General features: G+C 50.5%; 2 protein-coding genes across 7 annotated transcripts; both read right to left on the reverse strand.

The window, feature by feature from the left end:
- Positions 1-1,541: 1,541 nt before the first annotated feature.
- Positions 1,542-9,133, reverse strand: TICAM1 (TIR domain containing adaptor molecule 1). Of its 5 annotated transcripts, none has more exons than XM_074978654.1 (3): positions 8,994-9,128; positions 5,968-6,076; positions 1,542-4,176 (listed from the first exon to the last, which is right to left on the reverse strand). In XM_074978654.1, the coding sequence occupies exon 3, from the start codon at positions 3,928-3,930 to the stop codon at positions 1,822-1,824; it is 2,109 nt and encodes a 702-aa protein (XP_074834755.1). In that variant the 5' UTR covers positions 3,931-4,176; positions 5,968-6,076; positions 8,994-9,128; the 3' UTR covers positions 1,542-1,821. The 5 variants fall into 5 exon arrangements, with proteins under 5 accessions (XP_074834755.1, XP_074834754.1, XP_074834753.1 ...); XM_074978653.1 differs by lacking the exon at positions 8,994-9,128 and adding an exon at positions 7,582-7,720; XM_074978652.1 differs by lacking the exon at positions 8,994-9,128 and adding an exon at positions 6,713-6,785.
- LOC142002497 (perilipin-3-like) lies at positions 9,038-27,261 on the reverse strand. Of its 2 annotated transcripts, none has more exons than XM_074978658.1 (8): positions 27,186-27,261; positions 18,711-18,790; positions 18,026-18,221; positions 15,959-16,041; positions 14,232-14,643; positions 12,831-13,030; positions 12,474-12,605; positions 9,038-12,375 (listed from the first exon to the last, which is right to left on the reverse strand). In XM_074978658.1, exons 2-8 carry the CDS (start codon positions 18,771-18,773, stop codon positions 11,809-11,811), a joined length of 1,653 nt encoding a protein of 550 aa, XP_074834759.1. In that variant the 5' UTR covers positions 18,774-18,790; positions 27,186-27,261; the 3' UTR covers positions 9,038-11,808. The 2 variants fall into 2 exon arrangements, with proteins under 2 accessions (XP_074834759.1, XP_074834758.1); XM_074978657.1 differs by having other exon boundaries at positions 9,042-12,378.
- Positions 27,262-27,609: the final 348 nt, after the last annotated feature.

Genomic DNA, 27,609 nt, shown 5'->3' on the forward strand with positions numbered 1-27,609 from the left:
CTCAAATGTATTTCAATTCCTACCTCCTACTGATAGTTTAAATATCCTTGAGGTTCTGGGCTTCTCTTGGTGGTGCTCAGCTGAGAGGAAAAAGGGGATTTTGAAATGTGCGGGGTCCTTTTGAGAGGACCCCTGTGTAGCCATGCCGAGCCATGCACATTCGAAAGCGACACTTTCGAAACGCCATGGCCAGCAGCGTGCTAATGCTAATTTGGCCATTAGCATGGCCATTTCGAAGTTTTGGCCAAATGTGGTAACAGCCTTGAGAATCTGGGCCAAAGTGACTTGCCCAAGGTCCCAGAGGTGGCCTGTGATGGAGCCAGGAACTGAGCCCAGCTCTCCAGTGTTCCCTCCCAGAGTCTTAACCATAACACGCTTTTTTTCTGAATAGTTTGCTTCCAAAGGTGCTAGGCAACTCCCATTGTCTTTGTCTGGAGCTGGAGGGAGTGTTGAGTTCCCCTGAAAATCCAGCCTTGAGGGGCAAGCCAATTGGTAAGGGGTGTGTGAGGATCAGGAGCTGTATGTGCAACTGGCAGTTCTGCTTGGGCCAAAAGTCCCTTTTGCAAGTGGTGGAAGATGTAGGGTAGCTGCAGCCAAGTATCTGGTGTTTTGAAATATTTTACACCACAGCCTGGAACTTCCTGTTTGCTGAGTATTTCCCCTAAATACTGAATGTTTCTTTGGCCACTTGACTCAGCCTGGCAATGCTTCTTAAAAGACGCCAATGAAGCTGAGCCCCCTCGAGGCACTGCCTCAGCCACTTCTCATTTTGCTCTGCTGCGTGCATGCGTCCAGAGCGGTGGTGTGGCAGACACATCTGCTCTTTGGAAGACTCTTGCTCTTTCTCAACAAAAAAGTCTCAATGACAGGGCATGTAACTCACATGGGAAAGCAGCTTTGGTTATGATGGAGACGGGGGACCCACAGAAATGCCATTCAGATGCTGCAACTGTGTTTGTCTAGCCTGTCCAACACCATCAGCTGAGAAGCAAGTATGAAATTCTGAAGCACCACTCGCTCGGTGGCCACCTTATCCCAGAAGCCAGGAGGGGAGCAAGTTTTTAACAAATGCTTGAATGTGAAAAGAGATAATGGTCAACCGAGAACACAGACGGGATTCCTGTGTTTGTGGAGGTGCAGATATGCAACTTCTGATGGCAAAATCGCATCCTGGACTTGTCTACATCAACACAAAATGAACAAGAAACACTATGGGGCCTCCTGAGCACACATCACTCCCAGGGAAGGCACTGGGAGCAGTGGATGCTCAGCACCTCAGAGTCAGGCTCCAGGTGTCTCACACTGACCATTTTTGAAGAAATTTGGCCTAAGCAACTCACCCAAGGTGACACAGCAAATCAGTGGCAGAGCCAGGAATAGCCCCTAGGAGTCCCAGCTCCTGCTTTACCTATTGGGCCATGCTGTCTCCCCATAGCTAACAGAAAAGAGGACAGGTCCTAGATGCAGCAGTACTAAGACCAATGACTGCCCTTCCCACCCTGGCAAGAAAGAGAATTTCCGGAAAGAGAAATAAATTACCTAACATTTATTTCAAAAATCTTTGACTCCCTCAAGAGCTGTGGGAAATAATTTTCCCAGGAATTTGAGTCTCTCCGTTCATTCTCACTCTCTTCCCTCCAGTAGATGAGATTGTCATTTCCTTCTGCCCTCTGTGAGTTCCACGGGAGGTGAGGAGAAGGTCTGGTCCTCCCCAGTCAGGCAAGTAACAAAGACCACAATCCCTGCCCTAGATGGTTTCATAGCTTCCACTTTAACTAAGTGCTACTTTCTCCAGACCGTGTGGAATTCCCACCCCTCTGGTCAGATGCTCTCGCTGGTTTCTTCATCAGAGCTCTCAGGCACCGACCTGGTCCTCTCCACGTGCATTTGACTATGGTCCCCAATCTGCACCATTTGAGCATTCTGAATGATGAGTGGCTGGGGACCTCCTGGCCCCTGCATGATGTTTTGGTGGCTTGATGGAAGGATAAAGTGCTGGGAGAGGGAGGGATCTGACGGGGGAGGTATGAACTGACTAGCTGGGTAAGTCTGGTAAGGGACAGAGGGGGCAAACATTGGATTCTGGAACTGGAAACTAGACAGAAGCTGCTGCAGAAGCTGCTGAGTTCCCATGGGACAGGACAACCAGCCTGGCAAAGGCATTTGAGGTGGGTAGCCAGGCTGGGACCCCAAGTTCAGACCATGTAAGTTCTGCTGCAGCATCTGGAGATGCTCCTGGTATTGCTGCTGCTTCCTCTGCTGCTCCTGGAGGTGCTGTATCTGGCTCCACATCATCTTCTGCTCATTGAGTCTCTTGAGGATGAAGGTGTTCTTCACTGTCCTGGAGAACACAGGGGAATTTTCGTCCAGAGGCACTAGTCCCACCAGCATGCTGGGCATCTGACACGTCTTCAAGGGGTTCTCCTTGGGTATGAAAGGGATGACCGAGTTGTACTTGGGCCGCCGCTGGAGGGAGTCCATCAGGGCTGTGTTCATTTGGTGCACACAGAAGCGGGACTGGAAGTTCTGGGTCAGCAGCAGGAGGGTGAAAGCGGAGTTGTCTATCGCATCTTGGAAGCACGTCAGCTGGCATTGCCCAGGGATGAGGAACTCCTCGCAGAACGTGGCACCGTCGGGCACCCCCATGCTCTCCAGCATCTCCTTAACCCGGCAGGCAACAGTCACATCTTCGCTGGCGTGCACCACAACGAAGCTGAAGAACTTCCTCTCGCCACAGTCCAGCTCTATTGTAGGAGCAGCTGCTGACTGGGGAGGTGGTGGGGCCCTGGAAGAGGAGATGGATGCCGTGTCTGCCTTCTTTGCAAGGATGTAGGAATCCTCCACCGGCACTTGGGTGGAACCAGCAGCTGGCCCAGGTGTACGCAAGCTAGGAAGCTTGGTGAGCGACTCTTGTTTTGGCTTCTGGACCAGGCGCTGCCCTGGCTCCTGCAACTTTTCTGTCAGCATGGTGGGAGGGTCAGTGCATTCCACAGGCCAGTGCACAGCACTCGGAGGGAGAACAGGGGTTTCGGGAACTGGAAGAGATGGGGGAGCAAAGCTACCAGCCTGGGGATTCTCCGATATGTGGCTTCTTCCTTGCAGAGGGGGTGCAGCAGAGCAGCTGCCCGGGCTGGTGTCACGGGGGCTGTGGCTGACTCTCCCCCGGCCAGGCTGCCCAGTGCAGCTCGTGGCATCCCCACAAAGCCTGCTGGGCGGCGGGACGCGGTTACAGTGAGCTGAGCGGGTGTGAAACTCCACTGTGGGGGACTGGCTGATCTCAAAGTGGCTGACGAAGGAGGCCGGGCTGCCAGAGGAACGCAGAGTCTGTGGCCCTGAGAGAAACGATCTGCTGCTGATGTGCACTGGGGGAGTCCTCACCTCCGAAGCGGGGCTGAGCGTTGGGAAAGGCCCAGGGTCCGACCTGAGGGACTTAAGTCCGTTGTCCGTCTTGCTGGGGCTGACGTCAACCCTGCACTTTTCCTGAGCTTCGGCCAAGAGGCTGCTCAGTTTGTCTCTCCGAGGATCCTCGCTGGCTCTGAGGGCTACAATGGCAGCCTTGTAAGCATTGTCCCTGCACAGGTGACTGCAGTGGTTCTCCTCTACCAGCAGCGAGTAGATCCGTGCCAGAGCCAGCAGAGCTCCCGCCTCCTGATGGGGGGTCAGAGGGCTCTCACTGCCAGCAGCACCCCATTTACTCCTCCAGACACACAGGGCTCCTTCATCATCACCCAGAGCATCCAGGCACGTCCTCGCATCTGCTTCTCGTCCCAAAGCCAGCAGGACCATGGCCTGCAACAGCTTACAGCTGTTTGTGCAAGGTCTCATGTGCTTCAGCTTATGTTTGAGCCTAACGAGTCTCTCTTCTGGGATCCTAGATAAAATGCTGAAGACACCTTCAAAGCCTAGCTGGGCCTTGGCAGCCTCTGCCATCTCTTCAGCTGGTTATCCAGGCGGTTTGCTGAAAACGCAGGTGATGAAAAGAGCATACTACAGTCTCTGGATGCAGGAATGGAGCAAAGTCTTGGGCCCCTTCTGTGTTCTGTAAAGCACTTGCTGTGCTTTGAATGCTACATAATTCATAAATCTGCTTGTGTTTAGCGGCTCTTTCCGCAACGACTTTCAGGCTCGAAGGCTAATGCAGCCATCCTCGTGCTCTTCAGAGCTCACCCGTAGGATCTGCGATAAAACAGAATGGCAAGTTACAGAAAAGTGCCAGGTCAGTCCAACGTCACTGCCCTGTCAGCATTGTGTCTTCACCAGAGGTTCTCAAACTCTGGTATTAATGACTGCTGTCATGCAGCAAACCTCTGAATGCAGCCCCTTTATAAATTAAATACCCTTTTTTTTTTTTTGCATTTAACATTACAGGTTGAACCTCTCTCATCTGTCACCCTCGGACTGGTGCTGGACAATAGGAGGTCAATATTTTCTAGCACGTTACCAACGCCTCCACTGCTCATAGAAGACTTTTAGGGGTAAATTACAGCTAAATAATAGCACAGAACACTGAGAGCCACGGCCAGCTTCTCTAGAGTGCCAGCTCCTGCTCCTACAGCCACAGAAGTCAACCTGTTTAATAGGTTTACTCAGGGGAGCATCGTTAGTCAATAGCTCTGTACATCTACACAGGGATCACTGCAATGAGCCACAGTCCCCATCCTGGTTGAGGTTTTGTCCTTGTCAACCAGCAGACAATTTCAAAAGAGTTGCACGGGTGTATGATGATGAGTGGTTGATGCTGACTCAGCACGGACCTTTGAATGAGAGCTAAAAAGACAGGAAGGCGTTCTGTTCCCCATCCTGCTGAGTATCTCATCCCTTACATAAAAATTAAACAAGGACTGAAAAATCAAGGTACAGCTGGTAGAAATTTAAATAAACTATTTTAATTATATAAAGCTCTTTTCTTTTCTGTATCTATTGTAATTTAGTAAAAAATGACAAACAGATTATTTGTAATTTTTAATTTAAAGCTTCCAAAAGTGTTCTTGTTTGTTTTTTGGGTGTAATTTATCATCATATTGATATGCTTTCAAATGACTACCAAAACACAGTAACATACACTTCTGCTTCTGTAACAGACATTTCTAAAAGTGTCCATTAAATATGAATTACTTTGGAAATATTAGAAATGGATGTATGCAACATTAATGTTATAGAGGCAATATTGATTTTCTTAAATTGTTGATGTGCATATTTACCATTTTGAATCCTTTATATGATGAGCTGCAAGAAGTATTTTTGATTAGCACTGTTTTGCACTTAAATCCTATCTTTCCGACAGTTAACATTCTCTGAATTATGAATTAAACAGTGGCTCTACTGAAGTCAGTGGCAACATTCTTACTGACTACAGAATGGCCAAAATTTCACCCTACATGACTGAAATGCCTTTTTATTCATTTTAGTTTCTACTTTTAGGCCTGTTACTCAACTGTTGGATCAATTGTTACCCTTAAAAGGTGTTTCTTTTTGAGTAATATAAACTGGAGCGTAGCTACAGACCAAATCCTGCATTCCTATGCAAACAGACCTCTTCATCCCCACATTGAGGGGTAGATAGTAGTATTATTGTTTAGCTGCGCCACTGATCATGCGATTGATTGTAGTTAATTTTTAATCACATGATTAATCACGATTAAGTTTTAATTGCTTGACAGCCCTAATCTAGAAACATCAAAATTGCCAGACCGGATCAGAACAATATTCTGGATCCATCTCATCCAACATCCTGTCTGACAGTGGCCTATTCCAGATGGAAGGTACACAGGTCCGCTGAATGGACAGTTATGGAATAAATTGTCCATAGCGAAAGCATCTTCCTGACTTAGGTCCTTCCAGTTAGCCGATGCCCTGAAGCATGAGTACATCTCTTACATACATATATATATATGATAGCATGTATTGGTGGATGCTCACATCCACATCTAGTCCTACTACTGAAACTTATTAAACTGTTAGACTCACCAATGTCTGCTGGCAGCAAGTTTAATTTAGTACCAGAGCTCACTCTGGTAGCATGGAGAGACCCAAAGCAGTAGTGGAAGGCTGATGCATCTCTCAGTCAGAAGGAATACTGTCAATAGAAGACCAACAACAGAATATCTGACCCTCTAGAAAAACCTTCCAGTATTTAAAAGAGCACCAGAAAACAGTGCCTCTAAAACCTCAGAACAAAAGCTCTCACTACAATCTAGCTTTTGGGGGAAAATTTACAATTTCACTGTTTTTAGCTACTGGTTTTTCTACCTCACAGAAACCCTCTGATTGCTTAATGTATGAGATCAGGCAGATATCTAAGGAAGTTGTCCTCCCTTTTAGTGAAAAATTCTGGTTCACAGAAACTTCTTGAAAAACAAAAACAAATAGGTCCAAGAAATGTCCAGAACCTTGATGTGCAGCTGTTTAACCCTTAGCCTGGATGAGTCAGACTGATGTTACATTCATCATCCAAAGTTCTGCCTGTTCCGTTTATGCACTTGCCATCAGATGAAACGATCTGTTTGCCATGGACACTGAATATTGTTCCTGGTATTCTACAAAATGACTTTTAAAAAAAAATCATTTGCATCCTGGAATAGAAGCTTAGCAAGTATCAGTGGCTGACCTTGCAGCTTAACTTTTTGGAGAACAGGGAACTTGGTCAAATTTAAAAAGATGGGGTTTAACTTTTTAGAAACCTTTGGTTAATTTCTGCAGGTGGAAACTGTACCTGTCTGTCTCTTTCCACTCTCTTCCTCTGCACCCATTACTTGACCTTCCTGTTCTGCTGTTTTTTTATCCTGGTATTTGAGGTGTGAGGTAAGGGCGGGTTGATTCTTCACTAAAAATATCATTTTAAACAAAGAAGATGTGAGCTGAGCAGGCCTGTGTTGATCATCCTTTCCCCATTCACTCTTTCAAATCCATATAAAATTGTGACTTCCGCCTTCCACTCACTTGACTGCATTGTCTAATATCCTCTAGTAGAAGCTATAACACATCAACTGGGAAGTAAAGCTGAGAACTAGGAAGCCTGCTCAGAAGTTAAGGATTGTAAAATCCTGTTTCTCTCAGAAGTTCCTTGCATTTTGTCCTACCCCATCCTCTGGTGCAAATCCATGTGGATCCACTGACAGCACTGGGGTCATACCCATTTACACCCACTGAGGAGCTGGCCTACTAGTTAACAAACTCCTTCCCAGGGTATTTGGAACCAAGATTGCTCTGCTGCTGTTCTTTACCAATCCTGGAAAAGTGCCAAGGGCCAGGCTTTTCCAACTTTGATGTCTAAAATCAGGTCATCTGATTAAGTTGTATTTAGGGCCTAAACAGATCCACCAGTACCTCATCCTCAGCAGGCCAACTTTGACAATGTGTCCTTGCTGCCAGCAGCGCTGGGATGAATAAAACAGGGGCCTGCTGCATGGATCCAGCTTTTAGGTAGACCCCGAAATCGGGTGGCAGAGAAGTCCTGGCCCCAGGGACCTCGTTCTCCCCGCTCCCCCCGTGCTTGGCCCCCAGGAAGGGTAAATGTCAGGCTTCCGTCTTCCAGCAGAGATGGGCGCAGGAGGGAGGGGGCCCCCACAGCAGGTTGGTTACCTGGGTCCCTGGGGTGCACTGATCAGGGCAGTCCTCAGCCGCTAAGCCCGTTTCCAAAGCCACGTCCCGAGCCTTGCTGGCCCCCGGGGCGAGCGCGGCTCCGAGCTGGCCGTGGGGAGGCGGAAGTAGCCTGGCTCCGCTTCCCAGGGCCCACGTTGCGCCCAGGAGGAGGAGCCGCGGCCGGGGTTACCCCAGGGCCGCCCGCGGCAGGAGCCCGGCGAGGGGCGGGGCTCGGCTCGTGGAACGCGGGGAAGTGGCTACATGTGGCCGGTTGGCTACAGCGCGTTCCAAAGGGGCGGGGCCTCGCGGGGGGCACTCTTCCCCAGAGGTTGGCGGGGGAGCTAGAGGGAGAGTTCGGCCCCTGCAGCGGGAGGAGGGGCTGTGGGGCGTCTTCCCGCCCCCAGTTGGAGTGTGGTTTGCGGAGAGCCCTGTGGGGACGCCCCAGGGGACTACGGGGCTCCCAGCCCCCTGCAGGAGAAGGGCGCCCCCAGTAAGGAAATGGGGGGGGGAATCTGGCCCCCCCAAGGTGAGGGCTGGGGGGAAATTCCACTCCCGGGTGGAGGCGAGAGGACGCGTAGGCGCTCTCTCTCCCAGCGGGGAGGAGGGGGAAGCTAGAGGAAATCCCTGCCCCAGCTGGAGGAGGGGGGAACTATGGGGAATTCCCTGAGCCAGCGGGAGAGGGCAACAAGTGTGGGGGACTCCCTACCCCTTACCCCGGATGTGGGGGGGGGCAACGGTGGGGGAACTGACTCCCAGCAGGCCGGGGAGGCTGCGGAAGTTCTTCGGGGGGCTCTGCCCCACCCGAGCCCCCCTAAGCAGGCCAGAGGTGATCCAGGGAATTCACACCCGTGCCCACGCGCGGGCGGGACGGGCTATCGGGGATCCCTGTCCCCGCAACAGGCTGAGCTGAGGCGGGTTCACGTCCAAGCACGTTCCCGTTGCTGCAAGCAGAGGGCGCCGGTGCAATAAGGAAATCTCGCCCGCCGGGCGGGGGAGCCTCGGTTTTGTCCCTGGCTGGCGGGGCTCGGCCAGCTGCAGCAACCCGCAGAGGAGGCTCAGCTCACCCTACAGCCCCGGCTCTTCCTCCCAGGTCGCGGGGCACCGCCGAGCCGGCTTCGCTCTCCTTCCCAGCACCAATCTACTGCACGGAGGGCATCGGCCAGGCACCCCGGGGGGCAGGACGCTGCGCCTCACCTCTGCCCCGCAGGACTGGCAGGTACAGTCACAGCTGAGGAGGGAGCTTGTGTGTCTCTCTGCAATGGGCCTACCTCGGAACAACAGTCTGGGTGTTCCTGCGAACTTTTACAGCCGGGCCTTGAGTGGAGGCAGCTTTGAACCTTTCCCCTGCAGAATTAAAAGGTTGCTTTTCACTAGTTGAATCTAAATGAAACAAAATCAGGCAGCCTCCTTACCTGCTCAGATCTTTTCTTTTTTTTTTTTTAAACTTCCTTTTATTTCGCTAGTAGCTGATGATTAACACAGGACTGTGCTGCTAGATGGATCTTCTTCTGGGTCCCTGCTGCTGTCTGCCTGCGTATTTGTGGTTCCAAAGGAGGAGTGTGGTTGATTGGTCAGTTTGTAACACTCTGGTGTTCGTAACTCTTGAGGTTCTGCTGTACAGATGTTGAATCAAGAGGTGGACTTTAAGGTGTTTAAGGTATTAGCTGAAAGGTCTTTATGATATCAGCAGTAGAGTTTCGAGACAGACAAAGCCTTCAAATTATCTTAGTCGATCAACCATAACCGGCACCTGCACACCAAGCTGAGGGACCGGAATTAGGCTAAAATATTGCAGTCCTCCAGCGGAGAGTTCCCTGATTAACTGAGCGCTCACAGGCGGCAGTGTGAGTTTTCACTGGTGGTGCATGTCTGCACAGACCTCGGTGCGCATAACATAATTTGTTCTGCAGATGGATGGAAAACATTTAGAAGGAACGTTACTCGAGGGAGTAAAATATTTTGTGTCACAAGCAGCGACTCCAAGGGCCTGAGGTGAATCATTAAAGTAGAAATAAATAGAGGTGTGGTTTGCAGCTGGCAGACATGGGAACTAGGGTGAAAAGATGAAGGTGACAACTTAAGGCAGGGCTGCCAATGGGTGGACAGGGTGGAAAGGGGCAGTTGCTATTGGGCTTGGCTTTTCAAGGGGCCCTGAAGATCTGGCCACCACTGCTAATTTGTCAGCAGCGGTGGCTGGAGCTCTGGGTCCCTTTGAGGTGCTGGCAGCACCGTTCTGCCTGGCTCTGGGGAGGCCAGCAGCCCTAAAGGTGACTGCCCTTGGCGCCGTCCCTGGCTCCACCCCTTCCAGGGGCACAGAGAGAAACTCCCCTCCCATTTTGCCCCAGGGCCCATGGTGGCTGTCAGGCTCGCAGACTTAAAGTCATGGGCAGAGTTAGAACTCGTGCTGGGGATCCCCTGAGCAGAACGTGGCGGAGCAGCAGAGCAAAGGAAGCTGTCGCTACAAGTTGGAGGTTGAATATGAGACATGCTGGAGCCAGGGGCACTGGAGGGCAGAGGATGACAGAGCAGCTTCTGGGGAAGGGCTCAGGAAGGAAGGAAGTCCTCTGTTACTGTCCTACAGAAGATAGCTTGATTGCTTTGAAAAAATTAACAGCAGAGCAACTCCAGACTGTTGCTAGGGTGAGAACCAGATGTTCCTGGGCTGCTCTCAGATCTTCCAATCAGGCGGGCTTCACTGTCAGATTTAAATATGGAAGGAGAGGGAGGGACACACTGCAAACAGTTCTCATGGTTTGAAAACAACTGAGATTTATTTTGAAGGCTGTGCTGCCGTTCCCCATAACTTCTGACTCGGCCTTTAATTTCTGGAGGGACAATCAGGATCAGCCTCAGGAGTATAGGACTCACTTGGAGTTGACCACCAAGATGCACCAGCACCAATCTTTGCCACTTCATAACTCAGTTAATCCCATGACTCTGGCATTGTTGGATCAATCTAAAGCCATGTCTACATTACCCAGAAGATGGATCCACTCAGCTGATTTTTCTGGGGTTCGGTTTTGCACACCTGGTAGCGATGCATGAAATCCACCTATTGGGGTTGGCAGTCGACACTTGTACTCCTTGCTATGGTGAGGAGTAAGGGAGGTCAATGGGAGGACAGCCAGGTAAGTCAATTTCAGAAAATTTGATTCTCGCAACACAATTGCTATAGCCAGAATTGTGTATCTGAAATCGACTTGTTTTCCTAGTGTTGACCTGGCCTAAGAAGTGTCTCCTTTAAAAGCGCCATTAGCCATTTATTTAGTGGCTGCAGTGTCTGGGACTTGGGTGGAATTTGACATACACAGAATTAATTGTTGAGCGGGATTTCTAAAAGTCTCGAATACACTGGGAGTGCAAATCTCCTGAACACTGGTGCTGATTTAAAAAAAAAAAAATTCCCTCCCCCCTTTTGCCCGATATGATTACTGTGCAAAGAAGGGCATGGAAATTGTCTCAGGAAGGAGGCACACTCCAGCTGCCACCGACTGTCCTGCTGATGGTTTCTGCCCTGTGGGAGGAGAACAGTCAGAAAAGATGTAGTGTGCATGATGGACAGCCATAATAATTCAGAGGAAACAGCATCACAAGTTAAGGGCATCATTTTGGTGTGTTAAGCTGCCCACAACATGAATGCATTAATTTGGATGTTTGACTTTTTGCAAGACTGCCACTTTCCTCTACAACCCTACGCAGCTGGGCAAAGCAATTTGCATGTGGACCGCTAGAGATTTGCAGCTCTTGAGGCCAGTTCTGAGAATCCCTCCTCCCCTGCCTCAGTACAGTGTGTTTCACAAGTGAGGCAAGAGTGGTGGGTGCAGACAGTCAAGCCACTTTGGTTAGTGAATTTCCTGCAGGTACAGCTAGTGAGCTGACTGTACGCTAGCTCTGAGTGTGGGATAATGCACTGAGGTAGGTGCATGCTGCAGTGTTCCTTGTAAGTTGAGCACTCGGGTGGCCACCCAGGAGAAATTCAAATGCTTCCCAGCTGATTAGCAGAGTGCCCATAGCTGGCAGCATGTGTTTCTACTGGTGGTGCACATCCTTCATGCACGTAACAATATTTATTCCACACATGGATGGAAAAGCATTAGAGGGAACATTGGTGCAGAGAGGCAATCACACTGCTTTTGGTTGGTCTGGCAAGTATACAAGTGACTAAAGCCTACAGGGAGGTTCTATTCTTTTGAAGGAAGCTGGCTGCAACACCTCAGCTGGAACAGTTCAAGGATCTTCCTTTGGTTGTTCAGCCACCATCTTCTCCGATACATTGATCACCTCCTCTATAGCTGCCTTCATTGTTTTAATTGACTCCTCTGGTGCTGAAAGTACTTTGGCCTCCTCCTTCAGTGCCTCAACCATCTCTTTCTCTGGTGCCTTAGGGACTTCAGCCATCTGCCTCTGTGCTGCAGGCCCATCTTGTGATCTCTCTGTCATCATCATTTCTTTCAGCTCCTTTGTGGCTTCTTGGGTCATGATTACTGATGGAGTGAAGGGGCCCACGAGCCAGTTGAGGGGAGTGTTGTGTGCTAAATACTCCAGTAGGGCATCCAGAGACTCCTGGGTCTTGGTCATTTTCTCTTGGCTCTGGGTCAGAGAGCTGCCAGAGAGGTCCTGGAAGGAATCTGCTCTGGAGAAGGAAGCGTGGAGCTGCTGCACGCTGTTCACAACTTCCTGCACAGTTTCTTGGATGCTGCTGGGGAGGCCCTGGAGGCTGGCTGCCAGGTTCTCGCAGGCAGGCTGCAGCTGCTGGGTGATGATACGTACCACAGCGAGAGTACGAGTCTCCACCTGCTGAGAAGATACAAGTGGGGGAGACAAGGTGAAAGTAGCATTTCGTGAACCACCCTTTGGATGAGGCCCCTGTAAGTGCTGCCCACCCGTGGTACCTCCGTCTGGGAGGAAGCATCTTTAGCTAGGCTCCCTCTGGCCTGGGTCCAGCTCCACTCCATCCACAGCTGCTGAAGCTTCTCCTGGCTGTCCAGAAGCCTCTGACCAATGCCCTGTTTTACGTATTCGATCTGGCAGAGAGAGAAAACTGATCATGGCAATACCAGTCATCCGCAGTGATGGGGCTCTCTGACACCGTGGGGACCCGGGAGCGGGAAGAACCACCCACTAGGAGGCTGCTGCCCCTCAGGCAAAGACGGACGTAGGCCGACGTGTGACACGAGAGGGCAGCCTGGGAACAGAGCGCTGGGGTGGAGCGCTTTGCACAGCCGAGGCAGGGATGGGAGTATTCTTACTAGGTTTATTGCCAGCTGCAGTTGGGAAACAGCATCCTGGGTGTTTTGCTTGACAAGCTGCAGCTTGTGGAGGGAGTGCTTGTAGGCACGGTGGCGAACTTTCCTCGAGAGGGAACCCAGGCGTACGAAGTAACTCTGCCGCTGTCTCTGCTCTTCCACGGAGGCCACGTCAAAACCCTTAACAGCCACGGCAAGTTCAGCTGAAGGGAGCAATAGGGGAAGGGTGAGATTATCAGTAGGGAGGTACCAATCCATCCCCCCGACACCCCCAGGGCTTCTCTTGGGCCTGTTGCCCAAGGATCATGCCATCTAGCTTCAGCCCAGATTACCAGACCTACGCCTTGGCTGTGTCTCTGCAAAATGGGGATATGAATACCGACCTCCTCTGAAAGCACTTTGCAACTGACTGACGAACAAACTAAGGGTTGTTGTTAGTGCTCAGACAGTAAGGGCACATATATGCTTACCAGAGATCAACGTGCTGGCAGCCAATCTTTTGGGGATCGATTGAGTGCACCTAGTGGGGCCATGCTAAATCGAATACTTAGGGCGCTACCGTCGACCCTGGTACACCTGCAGTTGTGAGGAAGAAGGAAAGTCGACGGGAGAGTTTCTCCCGTCAACCTCACGCAGCGGGGATGGTGGCAAAAATCAATTTTTACAATACATCAACTCCAGCGACGCAGTTCTCATAGTTGGAATTTTGTATCTGAAATTGACGTTATCACCTGTTGTAGACCAGGCATAAAAAAAACCCCGGCCTGAAAGAACCTTTGTAGCAGACTAAACCTGCTGAATGCACTGATTCTGGTTTGGTTGCACTGTTGCCTGCTTTTACCCACCAGTTTCAAGGCAAATAGGACTAAGTAGTAGCCAGTGAACATTAGAGCCGCTTCCCTTTGGTGCACATCACCTAATATTGAGAGAGAGTCACTGGGGTGATGAGGCCAAAGTGGTCAACCTGTCCGTACGCCATGTAGCAGAACAATAGTGTCTGAGTTTGGATGGAAGAGAAGGGAGGGGACTGTATTTCCTATGGCTAAGTACGTGCCATAGGACAGGGATCATCAACCCCTGCAGCAGGTGCCAAGAGTGGGACGTGAGCTGATTTTCATTGGCACATGAGGTAGGAGCTCAGCCCCGCCCTCCTGCCCCCTACATCTGGGAGGTTGCTCAAAGCCAGGCCACCCCTGGATGAACCAAAGCTAATGCTGCCAGCCACCACCTCTGTGGTAAAGCTCGGCCTCTTCATTTATGAATGAAGCTGTAGGACTATTAGTGACTTTCAAAAGCATCATCGGCTCTCGGACCATCCACAGAGGTCAAAAAGGTCAAATTTTGGCCCTGCACCTCGTAAAGGTTGCTGACCCCCTGCTGTAGCGTGTCTAAGCATTTTCTCACCTAGTTCCTCCTCTGTCATGGGGAGGTAATGATCTACCAGTGTCTCTGATTTCTTCAGCACAATCTCCACTCCACTTGCCATCAACTGGCCTGCTGCCTTGGCTTTATTTATGCTGGTGGTTACCATGGAACTGGTCATCTCCACACCCTCCTGGAGAGCCTCCTGGCTCCGCCCTACAGCTGTATTCACTTTGCTGGTCACGATATCCTTTGCACCGCAGGCAGTTTCCCTGGCAATACTAACTGTGGAGGTAACCACTGATTTGGTGAGCTCTACGCTTTCCTGGACAACATCTTTGGTGACATCTATAGCTCCAGCCACTCTGCTGGCCACTGCATTTTTTGCACCATAGGCAGCATCCGTAGCATACATCACGGTGGAAGAGACCATCTGCTTGGTGTCCGAGATGACCTAGTGGGGAGAGCCAGAGCAAAGATTATTTTACACTGTCTCAAAGACTGAGGCTGTGTTTTCCAAGGGGGAGCTACTTGATCATCTTTGTTCCCAAGAGGCCATTCTCCAGATCAATATTTGCATGGCTCGGTAATGTTGCCCATTAGTTCCCAAAGCTGTAGGGTCAGACGCTCAGGGAGTATGAATTTGTGTAACTCCTTTGACATCAGTGCTCTTTACACCTGCTGGGAATCCCACTCTTCGTCTCTCTGTGAGTGGACAGCTCTTTTTCTAGCCTGAACACTTGCAAAGCAAATTGTTCAGTCTCTCCCTCTAAGCCAGGGATCATAGAATCGCAGGGCTGGAAGAGACCTCACGAGGTCATCGAGTCCAGCCCCCTGCCCAAAGCAGGACCAGCCCCAACTAAATCATCCCAGCCAGGACTCTGTCAAGCCAGGACTTAAAAACCACTGGGGCTGGAGATTCCACCACCTCTCTAGGTAACACATTCCAGTGTTTCACCACCCTCCTGGGGAAATAGTTTTTCCTAATATCCGACCTACACCTCTCCCTCTGAAACTTCAGACCATTGCTCCTTGTTCTGCCATCTGTCACCACTGAGAACAGCCTCTCTCCATCCTCGTTAGAGCCCCCCTTCAGGAAGTTGAAGGCTGCTATCATGTCGCCCCGCGCTCTTCTCTTCTGCAAACTAAATAAGCCCAGATCCCTCAGCCTCTTCCCAAAAGTCATGTGCTCCAACCCCCTAATTTTCATTGCCCTCCAGTGGACCCACCACAATGCATCCACATCCATTCTGCACTGGGGGTTGGGCAACCAGGATGGTGAGTGGCCCTCCTTCATCCCAGTCGGTTGCAGCAGCCTGTGGTCCACTGGAGTTCCACCTACAGCCCACGGCCCCCTCCTCCCTGCCCCACCCCCCATGCTTCTTGTGCCCTGGGGCACTGCAGCCTCATACTCCCCTCCCCCTCCAGAGCTGGAACAGTGCAAACAGCTGATTCATGGTGCTCCATCTCTGGAAAGGAGGGGGAGGAGCAGGGAAATGGAAAGCAAATAGGTGGATTCATGTCTCTGAAACCGCTGGCAGGGTAGGGGAGTCATAGGAAGTGTGGGGCTCCAGCACCCCAGTGCCTCTGGAAGGGGGGGCAGCCAGGGGGTTTGCGGGCTGCAGGTGGAGCCCCACAAGTCTAAGCAAAGTTCTGCAACCTCTCTGTTTCCCTATGGCAGGCCTAGGGCTCCTTATCCATTGCACTGGCCTTTGAGCAGGTTGTACCTTCCCCTCCTGGGGAAGGATGCTGGATGCAGAGAGGCTGACCTTCTCCGCTGGCTCTTGAAGGAAGGGCAGGTGCTCCTCCAGTTGGTCTAGTCCCTTGCACGCACACTCGTTGACTGACGCAACTGGAGAGAGGGAGATGCACTAGGTTAGTTCTCCGAGTCTCCTTCAGCTTGACTCATTCGCACAGTGGCAAAGACAGGCAGAGGGCCCACAAGTCCAGGAGAAGAGCTTCACAAAGAACACCATTAGACCAAGCTGGGCCGGCGTGGGGCTGTTCTAGAGAATCGTATGCGTGCTCTGCAGGTGTGAACAAGCCTCTCATTTGAGTAGCTTTGCAGTCATGTCTTTTGGGAACCTGACCCACTTTTAATAAGGGGGGATGCAGGGAAGGTGCACGTGGGCACCCCAGCATCTGCCCCCACATTCACTGTCAGCATCATGCTGCTTCCTGTGAATGCAGATGGTCCCACCCCTCCCCTGGTGCAACACGTCCCAGAGCAGTGCCAGCTTTCTAGCTCACGCTGCTTTCAGGCTGCCCTGCTGCAGGAGAGAGGCAGGGCCACTGCTGAATATGCAGGCAGGGGGCGGGGCAGGGGGAGTGGGCAGGGCAGGGGCACGTGGTCACTGTCCTTCCCCGCCCCCCCATCCCAGAGCCCTCACCAGTCGCCACTGCCTGTAATGGGAGAAAGTTGCACCATGCAGAGCCTCCCATGCTTCTCTGTTGGACCAGGTGTCTTTCCTGTTCAGCTGCAGCCACTTCTCGGCCATATTAACTGGGAGGAAGGACTCCTGCCTAGCCCTCCAGCTGAAGGTTGGAAACTGGGAAGAAAGCCTCAAGCTAGGGGAGAGACATTGTAACCAGCCCCTTGTCCCCAGGAATGGACTAGCTGAACTGAAGGTGGCAGGGACTCTGATTGAACGCTGGGCGCCAGTATGACCCTGGATGACATGCCTGGCTTCCTCAGCTGTCGCAGCTGTGAGAGCACAGAGCGGCCGTGAGTCAATGGCAAAGTCTTCCATTATTTTCACCAGGGTCTGGCGGAATATGTGGGGCAGCTGGGTGAGGAGCCGGCAGCGCCACGGTTAACCAAGGAAAGGAGTAACAGCTGGTTCTTTGGTGCCTGTGCCACGCAAGCCCAGCTGTTGTTGGAAAGAGTTGGCGAAGGTGGATGGGAAATAAATTCCCCTACATTTTGAGGAAGGACGGGGCTTCCAGAAGGAAGATTCCCCCACAGGCCACATGTCGCCACGTGTATTTTAGAGCCTGGAAGAGCTTCTTCCAGACTCCAGATCAGGTGCCCATATGCTAATGTGGTGCAGGAAATTTACATCTGTGCCTCATTAGCATCTTCTGGACAGCTCATTACCATGCCGCTTCCGGAAGAAGTGGCATGTGTAGATGCAGCCTGTGTGTCCACTTTGTTTATATCAGGCTAACAGCTTCTCCCCACAGAAGGAAATAAGCTTAGCTTGGCATGATTTGTTCTTCACAACTAGGTGAGGAGCACCCAGAGCAGGAAGGTGTCAAATTCAAGCTGTTTTTAATTTTCCTGCCATGTACTGAGCATCACAAACATACCTTCACCACTTTGCCAATACTGTCTGTAGCTGGGGAGTTCACACCATGGGACTAGGGTGTTGGGACATGAGACTGAAGGCTTGTCTATACTACAGGGAAGATTGACCTATTTGAGGTTGATCATCTGGAATTCAATTTTCACGCCCCGGGTAGCGAGGGGAGAAATTGAACTATCTGGGATCGGCCGTCGACTCCTGGACTCTCACTATCCCCTGTCCAGTGTCGCCCATCGACCTCCCGCTGCGTAGATGGCCAGGTAAGTCGATTGCAGATAAATCAATTCTAGCTACACGATTGACATAGCTAGAATTGCGTACCTGCAATTGACTTAGCTGCCTGGTATAGACCAAGCCTTAGAAAGCTGCCTAATGCTGCTCTCATGTTAAACAAGTCTTCCCTGCTGGTCTGTGTCCTGAGCCCTCCCACGCTGCTGCCTTGGCAGTCAAGTCTGAGATATCCCAGGAGGATTTTCTCCCCACCCATTGCCCACCTGCAAGCAGGAATTGCCTGTCTCAGTCTTTACTCACTCTGAGGTTCAAGGTGGCTTAGAATTGGCTGCACCCCACCAACTGCGCTGCCCATTGCCACAGCAGCCACAATCTCGGCTATGCTGCAGATGTGGCGGACGTACGGATGTGCCCCCTTGGTGTAGCTGTAAGCAGAGGAGACCAGGTTGTAGGCAGAGCTGATAAAGGGCAAGCTGGCCACCCTGTTCACTACGTTCTGAGCAAGGGAAAGAAGAAGTGATGTTAGTGGCAGAACCTCTGGCTGGCGGGTGACTATAAACTGTAGTCTGAGCCAGGTGTATTCCCGGTGATGAAAATCACTTTGTCCACCTCTCTGTTGCGGCCCTGGAGCAGAGAGAGATGGGACTGTCTCAGGGTCACACTGGGAGTCAGAGGCGGAGCAGTGGTTAGAATTCAAGGCCATGCTTCTTGTCAGTCCCTACGTGGATTTAGCCCACTGCCTATCATTCTTCCAAATTTCAGCCCTACGGCGCCCTTCCCCCCTCCCCCCCCCGTGGCCCCCGCACATGAAATTACTGCCTTCTCCCAAGCAAGAGGAAACTCTGTTATCCATGGTGGAGGCTCAGAGCAGCCTGTGTGGCAGGACTCCTCTCTTGCCTGGATGTCAGGGTGCTGGCACAAGTCAGCGTGCTGACACATCGGTTGGCAGGCGAACCGATCATTTGGAGTCCTAGGATTTACCTACCTCTTGCTGCTCTTCCTCAGCTTTTGGAGGGTCACTGTTTGTGGTCTCGTTTTCAGATGCCATTGCCGAGTTGGACGGAACTGAAAGTGGAGAAAAAGGGCAGTTACAACATTATGAGTTTGCCTTCCGATATCGCGCAGAACCACAGGTGGAAAGTGTAACGCGACACAGAGCTGGATTATTGATAGCTCAGTGGTTTGAGCATTGGCCTGCTAGACCCAGCGTTGTGAGCTCACCCTGGAGGGGGCCATTTAGGGATCTAGGGCAAATAGAAAACGGTGGGGGAAGGGGTGGTGGTGCTTGGTCCTCCCAGGAGGGTAGGGGACTGGACTTGGTGACCCGACAAGGTCTCTTCCAGCTCTATGATATGTGTATATCTCCATAACGTCAGAGCTGCTCCTCCTGTTCCTTAAGAGAAAAAATGTGGAGACATTCTAATGGATCTGTTTAGTCGGAGAGAGATTGCAAGTCAATGTGAAATATTGTCAGGCATCAGAGTGTGTATGCAGGAAGGAAGCAGTGTTGCTCTACTCTGCCTCCTCCCACAAGCCCAAGTCAGCTGCACGGTCCTCCTAAAACAATGAGCCCTGAAAGGGCACAAACAGGTTCATTTCTTAGACTTGAGTGTTCGTGCCCCAGTGAGATGAATTGGGCAGTTTTAACCCACACGAGGCCTTCTATATCTGTATCTTTTACAGGGGTGCACGAAGTCGGGGGTATGATATTCTGTAAGGGGAGGGGCACAGCACGATCGTCTGTTTGGTTTCAGGCTCCTCCATCTCATTAAAAATGTGGAAATATGTTACTGTTCATGTCTGTGTATTCACATTTATATGCTACTTAATAAAGTTTTTACATTTTGCAGACTTATTTTCTTACATGCGCCAAAAGGGTTTGGTGGTTTTTTTTGTTTTTTTTTTCATATGAACATAACCAACATTTCTGTAGGTTTTGATGACATTAGACAGGTTGGGGGGAGGGGTGGGTGCTGGGGGGCTGCTAATTGGTGGGGAAAGAGGGCCCTCCATAAAAAAACTTGCTCCCCCTGATCTGAATGTCCTCTCTGCACCCATAAAGTCGAGCATGCTTGATAAAAGGTGTGTACTTTGCAGAAGATGGTGGTATGTGTCGCTGCCTGTTTTCCTTCCTCTTGCTATAATTAAGCTTGGCAAAATTTGAGATGCACTTTTGTTGTCATTTTGATGGATAATATTGATTTTTTTTTTTATTGTTAAGCATTTTTTTATTTTTATTGATTTTAAATGTGCGTGTTGGGGGTCAAAAGAATCATTTTTTAATGACAGCAGACACAGGTTGGAAAAGTTAAAGCTTTATAACCTTTGAAATACAAACTGGCAACATCACATGTCAAAGTAAACAAGGTAAATAGCCTTAAACCAAACTAAAATGTTCTCTCTCAGCATTTTCCTTATTTTGCCAAGCTGTAAATTCTGATGCTCAGCAATGGAAATATATTTTGTGGGTTGGTGGGGGAATTGATGTTTTTCAGCATATAACAATAAAAATCAAATCCTTTTTAAGCCTAACCATGAGAAAAGGGAATTAATAACCCAAGAGGTCATCGTGACAGTGTTGCAATAGGGAAACTACATCTTAACCCTGCAATGAGCAGGGAAGTCAGGCTTTCGGTGTTCTAATTTTGGAAACATAGTTGTCTCAAATGATAGAATGACAACAATGTTTAAAGATCTATATTTTAAGCCTGTTAAACTTCCTTAACAACACCTTTGAAAAGCTCAGATTTCCCCCACCCCGTTAATTCTGACGTGAAGATGGGTTTCCCCATGTCTCACTCTGCATCCCAACAGGATGTAGAGCACCCAGGCAAATCGGTAACTCCCATGAGAGAGTGTGACACGGGCCAATTGTTGTAAGATAAATGCTGAGACGGAGACAGGCGCTTTCCCCATTAATGATGATATGAGCAACAATGGTGACTGCCACGTTTGTTTCCAGGCTCATTTTACACCATCCTCTGCAAGGCTCTGATCTTGAGGTCTCGCTCACTGCAGCTCTGCCTACACAAGGGATGCTTTATCACATTTCCCAGCATTGTTAATACCCGTTCAGCACCACCAGCAATAGCGATGTTGAAAGTCTACGGGAGGGCGGACCTGGTAAGAGAGAGAGAAGGGGCATATTCTGCTGCCTAGACTCGCTGCCTGGTTCAGTTAATTTATTTTGTGCATGGGTGTTGCTCAGCTTCTGGGTTGGCCTTGCTGTTGCTGCGTTTGTCTGGTGCAGCAGCATCGCCAGTGAAGACAGATGGTCCCTGTCCTGATGCGGGTACAAGACGCAACACTAGATGGAAGCTGTGGGAGGGAGCTGAGAGGAGGAGCAGGGGATCGTTGGGCACAGCTGGCGTTAGGAGAGGCTAGCTCTAGCCATGCGCGCAGCTAGGGGTGGTGGGCGAAGATGCACAACAGGGCTATCAGCAGTGCCAGTCCTCGTCAGCCAATGGGGGTGAAAGTAACTCAAATGTCTTACAGGTATTGTCCTATCACAACCCCCGCTTGCAACATGACTGCACCCGTAAGAAATTTAAGTGTGGGGGGGGGGGGGCACAGCAGAGGGTTGGGTTGTGGGGAAGGCAGGAGTCAGGGTAGGGGCTGGATAAGGGAGGGTGCAGGAGACAGGGTTGGAGTGTAGGAGGGGCTCAGAGCCAGTGCTCCCTGTAAGCTGAGCTCTTGGCAGCTGCCCAGGAGAGATTCAGGTGCCTCCGAATTGATTAGCCGAGTGCCCACCGCCAGTGACTCGTGTTTCTATTGGTGGTGCGCATCCACACATGCCTAAATGCACGAAACAAAATTTACTCCGCCTGTGGATGGCAAAAATTTGAGGGAACATCGCTCAGGGCACAGGGATGGGGTTTGGCTGGAGTCAGGGCTGGAGCCTGGGTGTGTGAGGGGCGCAGGGCAGGGGGCTGGAGGTCTGTGGGGTGGGATGCAGAGGTCTGGCAGGGCGCTGGCCAGGATGTGCATAGGATGGGAGGCCTGGGGCTGGGGCTGGGGCAGTCCTGGCTGGTGGCCCTGCCTTGTGCTGCTCCAGTTCCCAGCCAAATGGGAGCTGTGGGGGCAGCACTTGGAGGCACGGGAAGGGAGCTAAGGGTGGGTGGGATCCTGCAGCACCTGGGGATCCTGGCCCAGCACCAGGGGTCCTTGCTGCCAGCCCTGCACACCCGGGAACCAACAGATGGCCTCAACTTTGGGCACTGGGGGCTGGGATAGGGCAGGATTAAGGCCCCACCGCCAATTGGTCACTTTCTGACTGGTGTACTGCACCTGCTTCCTTTCACCAGCTGCTGCCCCGTCGTTACTGATGTTTTACGGCAACCATTGCAGCAGCATCCAACCAACCATCCCAGCAGCCAGGCCCCTAGTCAGGAGAATACCCAAGTGCATGTGACAAATTATGCTCATCCTTAAGTCTCAATGAATTCAGTGTGATTCAACTGTGCTTAAATGCTGCCCTGAACTGCAGCCTTAGTGCTTGTGGGTGTGGCGGGGAGGCTGTGGCAGCAGCATGCACAGGATTAGAAATCTGTCTGCTCCTGGTGAGGCACTTTCTGTGTCCCTCACGGCTGGGGGGAGCTGTTCCCCTCCACCCACTGCCCCATGGCTGGAGGAGCGCTCTCACTGTGGCAAGTAGAGGTGGCTCTCCTTCCCTTCCTGGACCCATGGCCAGAGAAATTCTGTGCACCTACTGCTAAGGTGTCAGGGGTCATGCCTCGGCTTGCCCCAAACACCGCACGTGCCCCTGGGCTATAGTATTTAAATCTAACAGACATAGGCCGTGTCTACACTAGCCCCAAACTTCGAAATGGCCATGTAAATGGCCATTTTGAAGTTTACTGATGAAGTGCTGAAATACATATTCAGCGCCTCATTAGCATGCGGGCGGCCGCAGCACTTTGAAATTGACATGGCTCGCCGGCGCGTGGCTCGTCCTGATGGGGCTCCTTTTCGAAAGGACCCTGCCTACTTCGAAGTCCCCTTATTCCTGTGAGCAGATAGGAATAAGGGGACTTCGAAGTAGGCGGGGTCCTTTCGAAAAGGAGCCCCGTTGGGACGAGCCGTGCGGCGGCAAGCCACGTCAATTTCGAAGTGCCGCGGCCGCCCACATGCTAATGAGGCGCTGAATATGTATTTCAGCGCTTCATTAGTAAACTTCAAAATGGCCATTTACATGGCCATTTCGAAGTTTGGGGCTAGTGTAGACACGGCCATAGTGTCAATGGGCTTCTGGCTGCCTTGGCATTTATAACTCTGCACCAGCTCTGACCTGAGTTATGTGGCATGGAGAATGCTCTGGAGTAGAGGCTGAATTTTGTGTATGTACAGCACCTAACACGTGGGCCTCGATCCTGAATTGGGCCCTGTTCTCCCCCGACTGCTCTACAGATAAGTGTTAAACTTAGGTGACAGCATCAGGCAAGCCGTCTCTACCCACCCCAGCCAGCAGTGTGTAGCCTTGTGTGTTCATAGCCCAGGAGTCTTTGTGTTGCATGCACAGAGCTGAGCTGTTCTAACATGCTTTCCCCGTGCACTGTGGGAAACCATGTTTGTCCTTCTGGGCACGCTGGAGCTGGGGGACAAAATGGTGGGAAGTTCTGAGAGGACTGAGGTTTAATGTGTTCTTGCTGCAGCGTGGTTAGTTACCAGCCTCAGGGAAAGCAGGGCCCAGGCTCAACCCACCCCGGCCCTAGCCAGTTTGACAACATGCCACTCCAGTGAGAGGGTGGTGTGTGGATGGATGCTCTCCTGCTTCCCCCCCGGGTTAGGGGCAACACCTGGGTGAGGGCTGGGCTAATTCTATTGGGAAGACAAACTTCAGTGTTAGCCAGCCTGGGAAATTTGTAGAATGTTTCCTTAATGTCAGTGGGGCTTGGGTGTGGTAGAAACCCAGTTCCAAGAATCAACAGGCTACTGCTCATGACAGGCACTAGCACCTTGGGGGTTCTCCCTCGGATGTTTTCAGGAGGCTGGTTTGTTGTCAAAGCAGAGGCTGAATCAGCATGCAGCTTTTGTCACCAAGGACCCCCGCCACCCACACCCAAGAGCGTGCAGCTGACGCAATACCACAAAGGGCAGCTCCCGCCTGCAATCAGTTTTCGTTTCCAGTCTGAAAATACACTTTGTTTTTGCAGTATCTCTTGCTGGCCTTGGCGTCTGGGTTAATCTAGAGTTAAAACCTTGTTGCACCACAAGACTGTCTCCTAAATAGCTTGTCAACACCCGGCCACAGAGCACCTCACTGAGAAATACCGAGGGCCTGGGTTTCCTCTGACTCTTGCTGGTGGAAATCAGGATCAGCTCTGGAGCTGAAGGAGATCAGCTGGTCCTCAACTAGTGTGAGATTGGAGTCAGGCCTGATTTCAATACTGTTTTCAATCTGAGTGACACAGTGCTTGGGGCGTGAGCATGTCAAAACACAGTTTGCAAGTGCCTGCATAGGTGGGACCAGTCCCTCTTGCAGTGCTAGTTTCTGCAGCCGAGGCAGGCCCATATAAGCCTGTGGCCCGATTTTTCAGAGATGGTGGGCAGCCTCACGCTCTGGTTGACATCAGTGAATGTTGCAGGTATTGTACTCAGCGCCTTGAGGGGAAAAAAATAGGCCACTGGTATCTAGGCCACTGGTATCTCAAGACCTCCCTGCCCCTTCTTTTGGCTTGTATAACTGAGTGGTTGAAACTTCCCTCTGGTTGTGGAGATCAGAAGCTGGTTCACCCCTCTGAAGACTTTCTGTTGCAACAAAAGTGTTTGATTATAGCTGGAGGAGGGTCTCTTTCAGACTGGCCAGTGTGCCCTTCAGCCTGCTTTCCCAATTCAGCACATTCTGGGTGATGCTGTCTGCAGTGGATCTGCCAGATGTTTGCTCAGGAGCACATGAGGCTGGGCTTATCAAGCTAAGCTGTTTCCCTGGCTTTATCACCCTGAATATGATTGGCTTGTGTGAACCAGGGGGTGGCTTAAGTGCAAAACAGTTTTTAACCTACCCGTGGAAAGTGGCTGTGCTGATGTTTGCTGTTAGTTCTGCCAACCTTATATACTATATTCTTATGTAAATAGAAACCTGGAATCCCATGAGTCAGGAAATCTGCTTCATGGCCTATGAGTAATCTTTGAAGTCCAGCAATCTTTGAAGCCCTGGCAAGGACTGGCTGATCAATAGGAACTAGGAAACTTGGCAGACTGGACAATAATGACTGTGATGAGAGACAGCTCATGTGCATAGTTTGGATGGGAGGAGGGACCATTAGAAAGAATGAGAATGGGTGTGTGATCTTGTGATTGAAGTACCTGACTTGTCAGGTGTTCAACCGCTGACTTGATGGGTACCTGTGTACAATTTCCTGCCTGTCACTCCCTGGCTGGAACATGGGGATAACAACACTTCACAGGTAGGGGCGTTGGGAGTAAAGGGGTCAGAAAAAGAGGCTTCAAGGCCAACGTTTTCAGCAGTGGCCAATGATTGCCAACTTGGGCCTTGGCCTTAGGCCTTCCTCTCAAATTGCTGGGAGACGTGACCCTGCAGCTTATTGGACAACCAGACCTGATAGGTCTTACCTAGGGCGCCCCAAAGTGATGCACCCACAAAACCAACACAAAACGTACACGCTTCTGGTGGCCTTTAAAAATGTTGGCCCAAGAGTTTTGTAATGTGGTGTGAGGCTGTGCCTGTACGATGTCAACTACCCATGTGGGTTGAGTTTAGAGTCCTGCTTCTTGGGCATCTCACTGCCTCTAGTCTCCTGTCTGTCTTGTTTACTCTGAAATCTTTTAGGTTAGGGACTGGATTTGTGGGTTGAGCAGCATCGAACGTGTTGTCAGTGGTTCAGAATTAGCATTGCTGGGTCCCCTGTAAGGCTCCAGGCAGAGCCTTGTGTTATTAGTTGCTTTTTCTTCCCTTGGAAGGTCACGCCTAAAGCACCAACTCTAAACATATACAGCTACCGCCATTTTTCAGGTCCTACTGCAGATTTTCTAGAGTTTCTTTTTAGACCAGTAGATTGTAAAACAGTGAGCCTGCTAATTATGGTTTGGCTGCAGCTTACACCTGCAGAGAGAAGGGTATTCTGAAAAAGGAAATGAATGGAGACACCCTCCTAAACTCATGAACTGTTGAGTGTCTTTATCATGTTTATGTCACCACTATAGCAAATTGACAGGGTCCTTGGAAGGTTCTTGAAACTGAAGAGAGACCTAAACTCATCAGTTTCTCTTAGCCATTGGATTGTTGACGTCCTCTAGATAGCCACAAAGTCCATGTTAACATTAGAGGTAAACAGAACTCTGTAAGACAGTACTTTGCTATAGCTTACCCATTTCACTCAAGATCAACCCTCCCATGGATTGTATCCCACTACTTGGTTCTCAGAATGTTTTCTTCTCATGGCTATGCTAGTGGTTCATCGAGAACTGCAACACTAAGTGAATGGCATCAAGAATTTTAACTTAACTTTCAGGAGCGCCCTCCATTGCCAGCTGCAGGCTTCTGAAAACAAATGCCTTTTCTACTAATTTTGGTTATGGTCACATCCAAAATATAGCAGGCAATGCACAAACATTGGAAGATATGTCTGGCTTTGAAGAGAGCACAGGCTAGGAAGTAGTGTTCCCTGTAAATGAAGTGCTTAGATGGTTGCCAGGGGGAGATTCATCAGGTGCCGCTCAGCTGATTAGCAGAGGAGCCATAGCCACCCACAGTGAACAGCATGTATGTCTACTGGTGGTGCACATCCGCACATGCCTTGGTGCACATAACAAAATTTATTCCAACCATGAATGGAAAATATTAGAGGGAACACTGCCAGGAAGGAAAAAAACCAAAACCAAACCAAACCAAACGAAACCAAACCCCTGCGTAGAATGTAGGGATCAAAAGGGTTTACATAAAGCAAAATGTGTGTGAGTGTGTGAGAGAGACAGACAGATTGCAGGTCTTGTTGGCACTGATCTCCCCACAGGTCTTAAAAAAACAAATACACACATACACTGGGGAAGAGATGAGAAAAGAATTGCTTTTACTGGGCAGTTTTCAGCTTTGCAGCCCTCTCTGTTTGAAGATGGTCTTGGAAAGACTGGGAATAAAAGGCCAAAGCAGGGACCTAATTCTTCATTTTCCCTGCAATTTTGGTACTTTTTACATCACCGCCAAGTGAGTGGAAAAGACAAAATTCTGATCTGGAAGCCTTACACACTCACATTAAACTAGTGTGTAAATGACACAAAGTACAGGGCAACAAAGAATCAGAAGGGTCCCAGAGCTTCCACTACAAAACAGCAGCAATGACCCGGAGGGCAGAGAGATCCCTCCTAGTTGCTGTGGAAACTGTTAAATGTCAAAGATCCCAGCCAAGCGCTGAGTTGGAGTAGAGAGTTAGCCTGAAATTTTACGTGCAAACTTACTAATTATATCCAAGCCTACAGCCCTACAATTCCAGCCCAGCCTTACCTGGTCTTTTGTCTTCTCACTCTGGCTCCTGAGATATCTTTGTATGACAACTGGCAAACTTCTGTTCAGCTTCTGAATAGGTACAGCCGAGCACATGACAAGCAACAGAGGAAAACCAATGGAGAAGTGGCATTCTCCATCCTGGCCAATCAGAAGTGGTATGTGGGTGGGAAAGGTGGGGCTAGAATGTTGTAAACTGGGGAAGAAGGAGGTGGCAACTCAAGATTCCAAAGGGTTGCTGCTGCTCAGATCCTGGGACTGGATGAGAGGGAAGATTTCTCCAGAAGTGAGAGGTAAGGGGCTCCTCTGGAGGGGTCCAGCTCAGACCAGTGATTCAAAGCACTCCTAGTCCCTGAATAGCTGAACAAAGATGGGAGAATTGCTAAAGTTACTGTTGGATACTTATTAGCATCTCTCTGGTGGA

The sequence above is a fragment of the Carettochelys insculpta genome, chromosome 27, assembly GCF_033958435.1.
Source record: "Carettochelys insculpta isolate YL-2023 chromosome 27, ASM3395843v1, whole genome shotgun sequence".
Classification (NCBI taxonomy): domain Eukaryota; kingdom Metazoa; phylum Chordata; order Testudines; family Carettochelyidae; genus Carettochelys; species Carettochelys insculpta.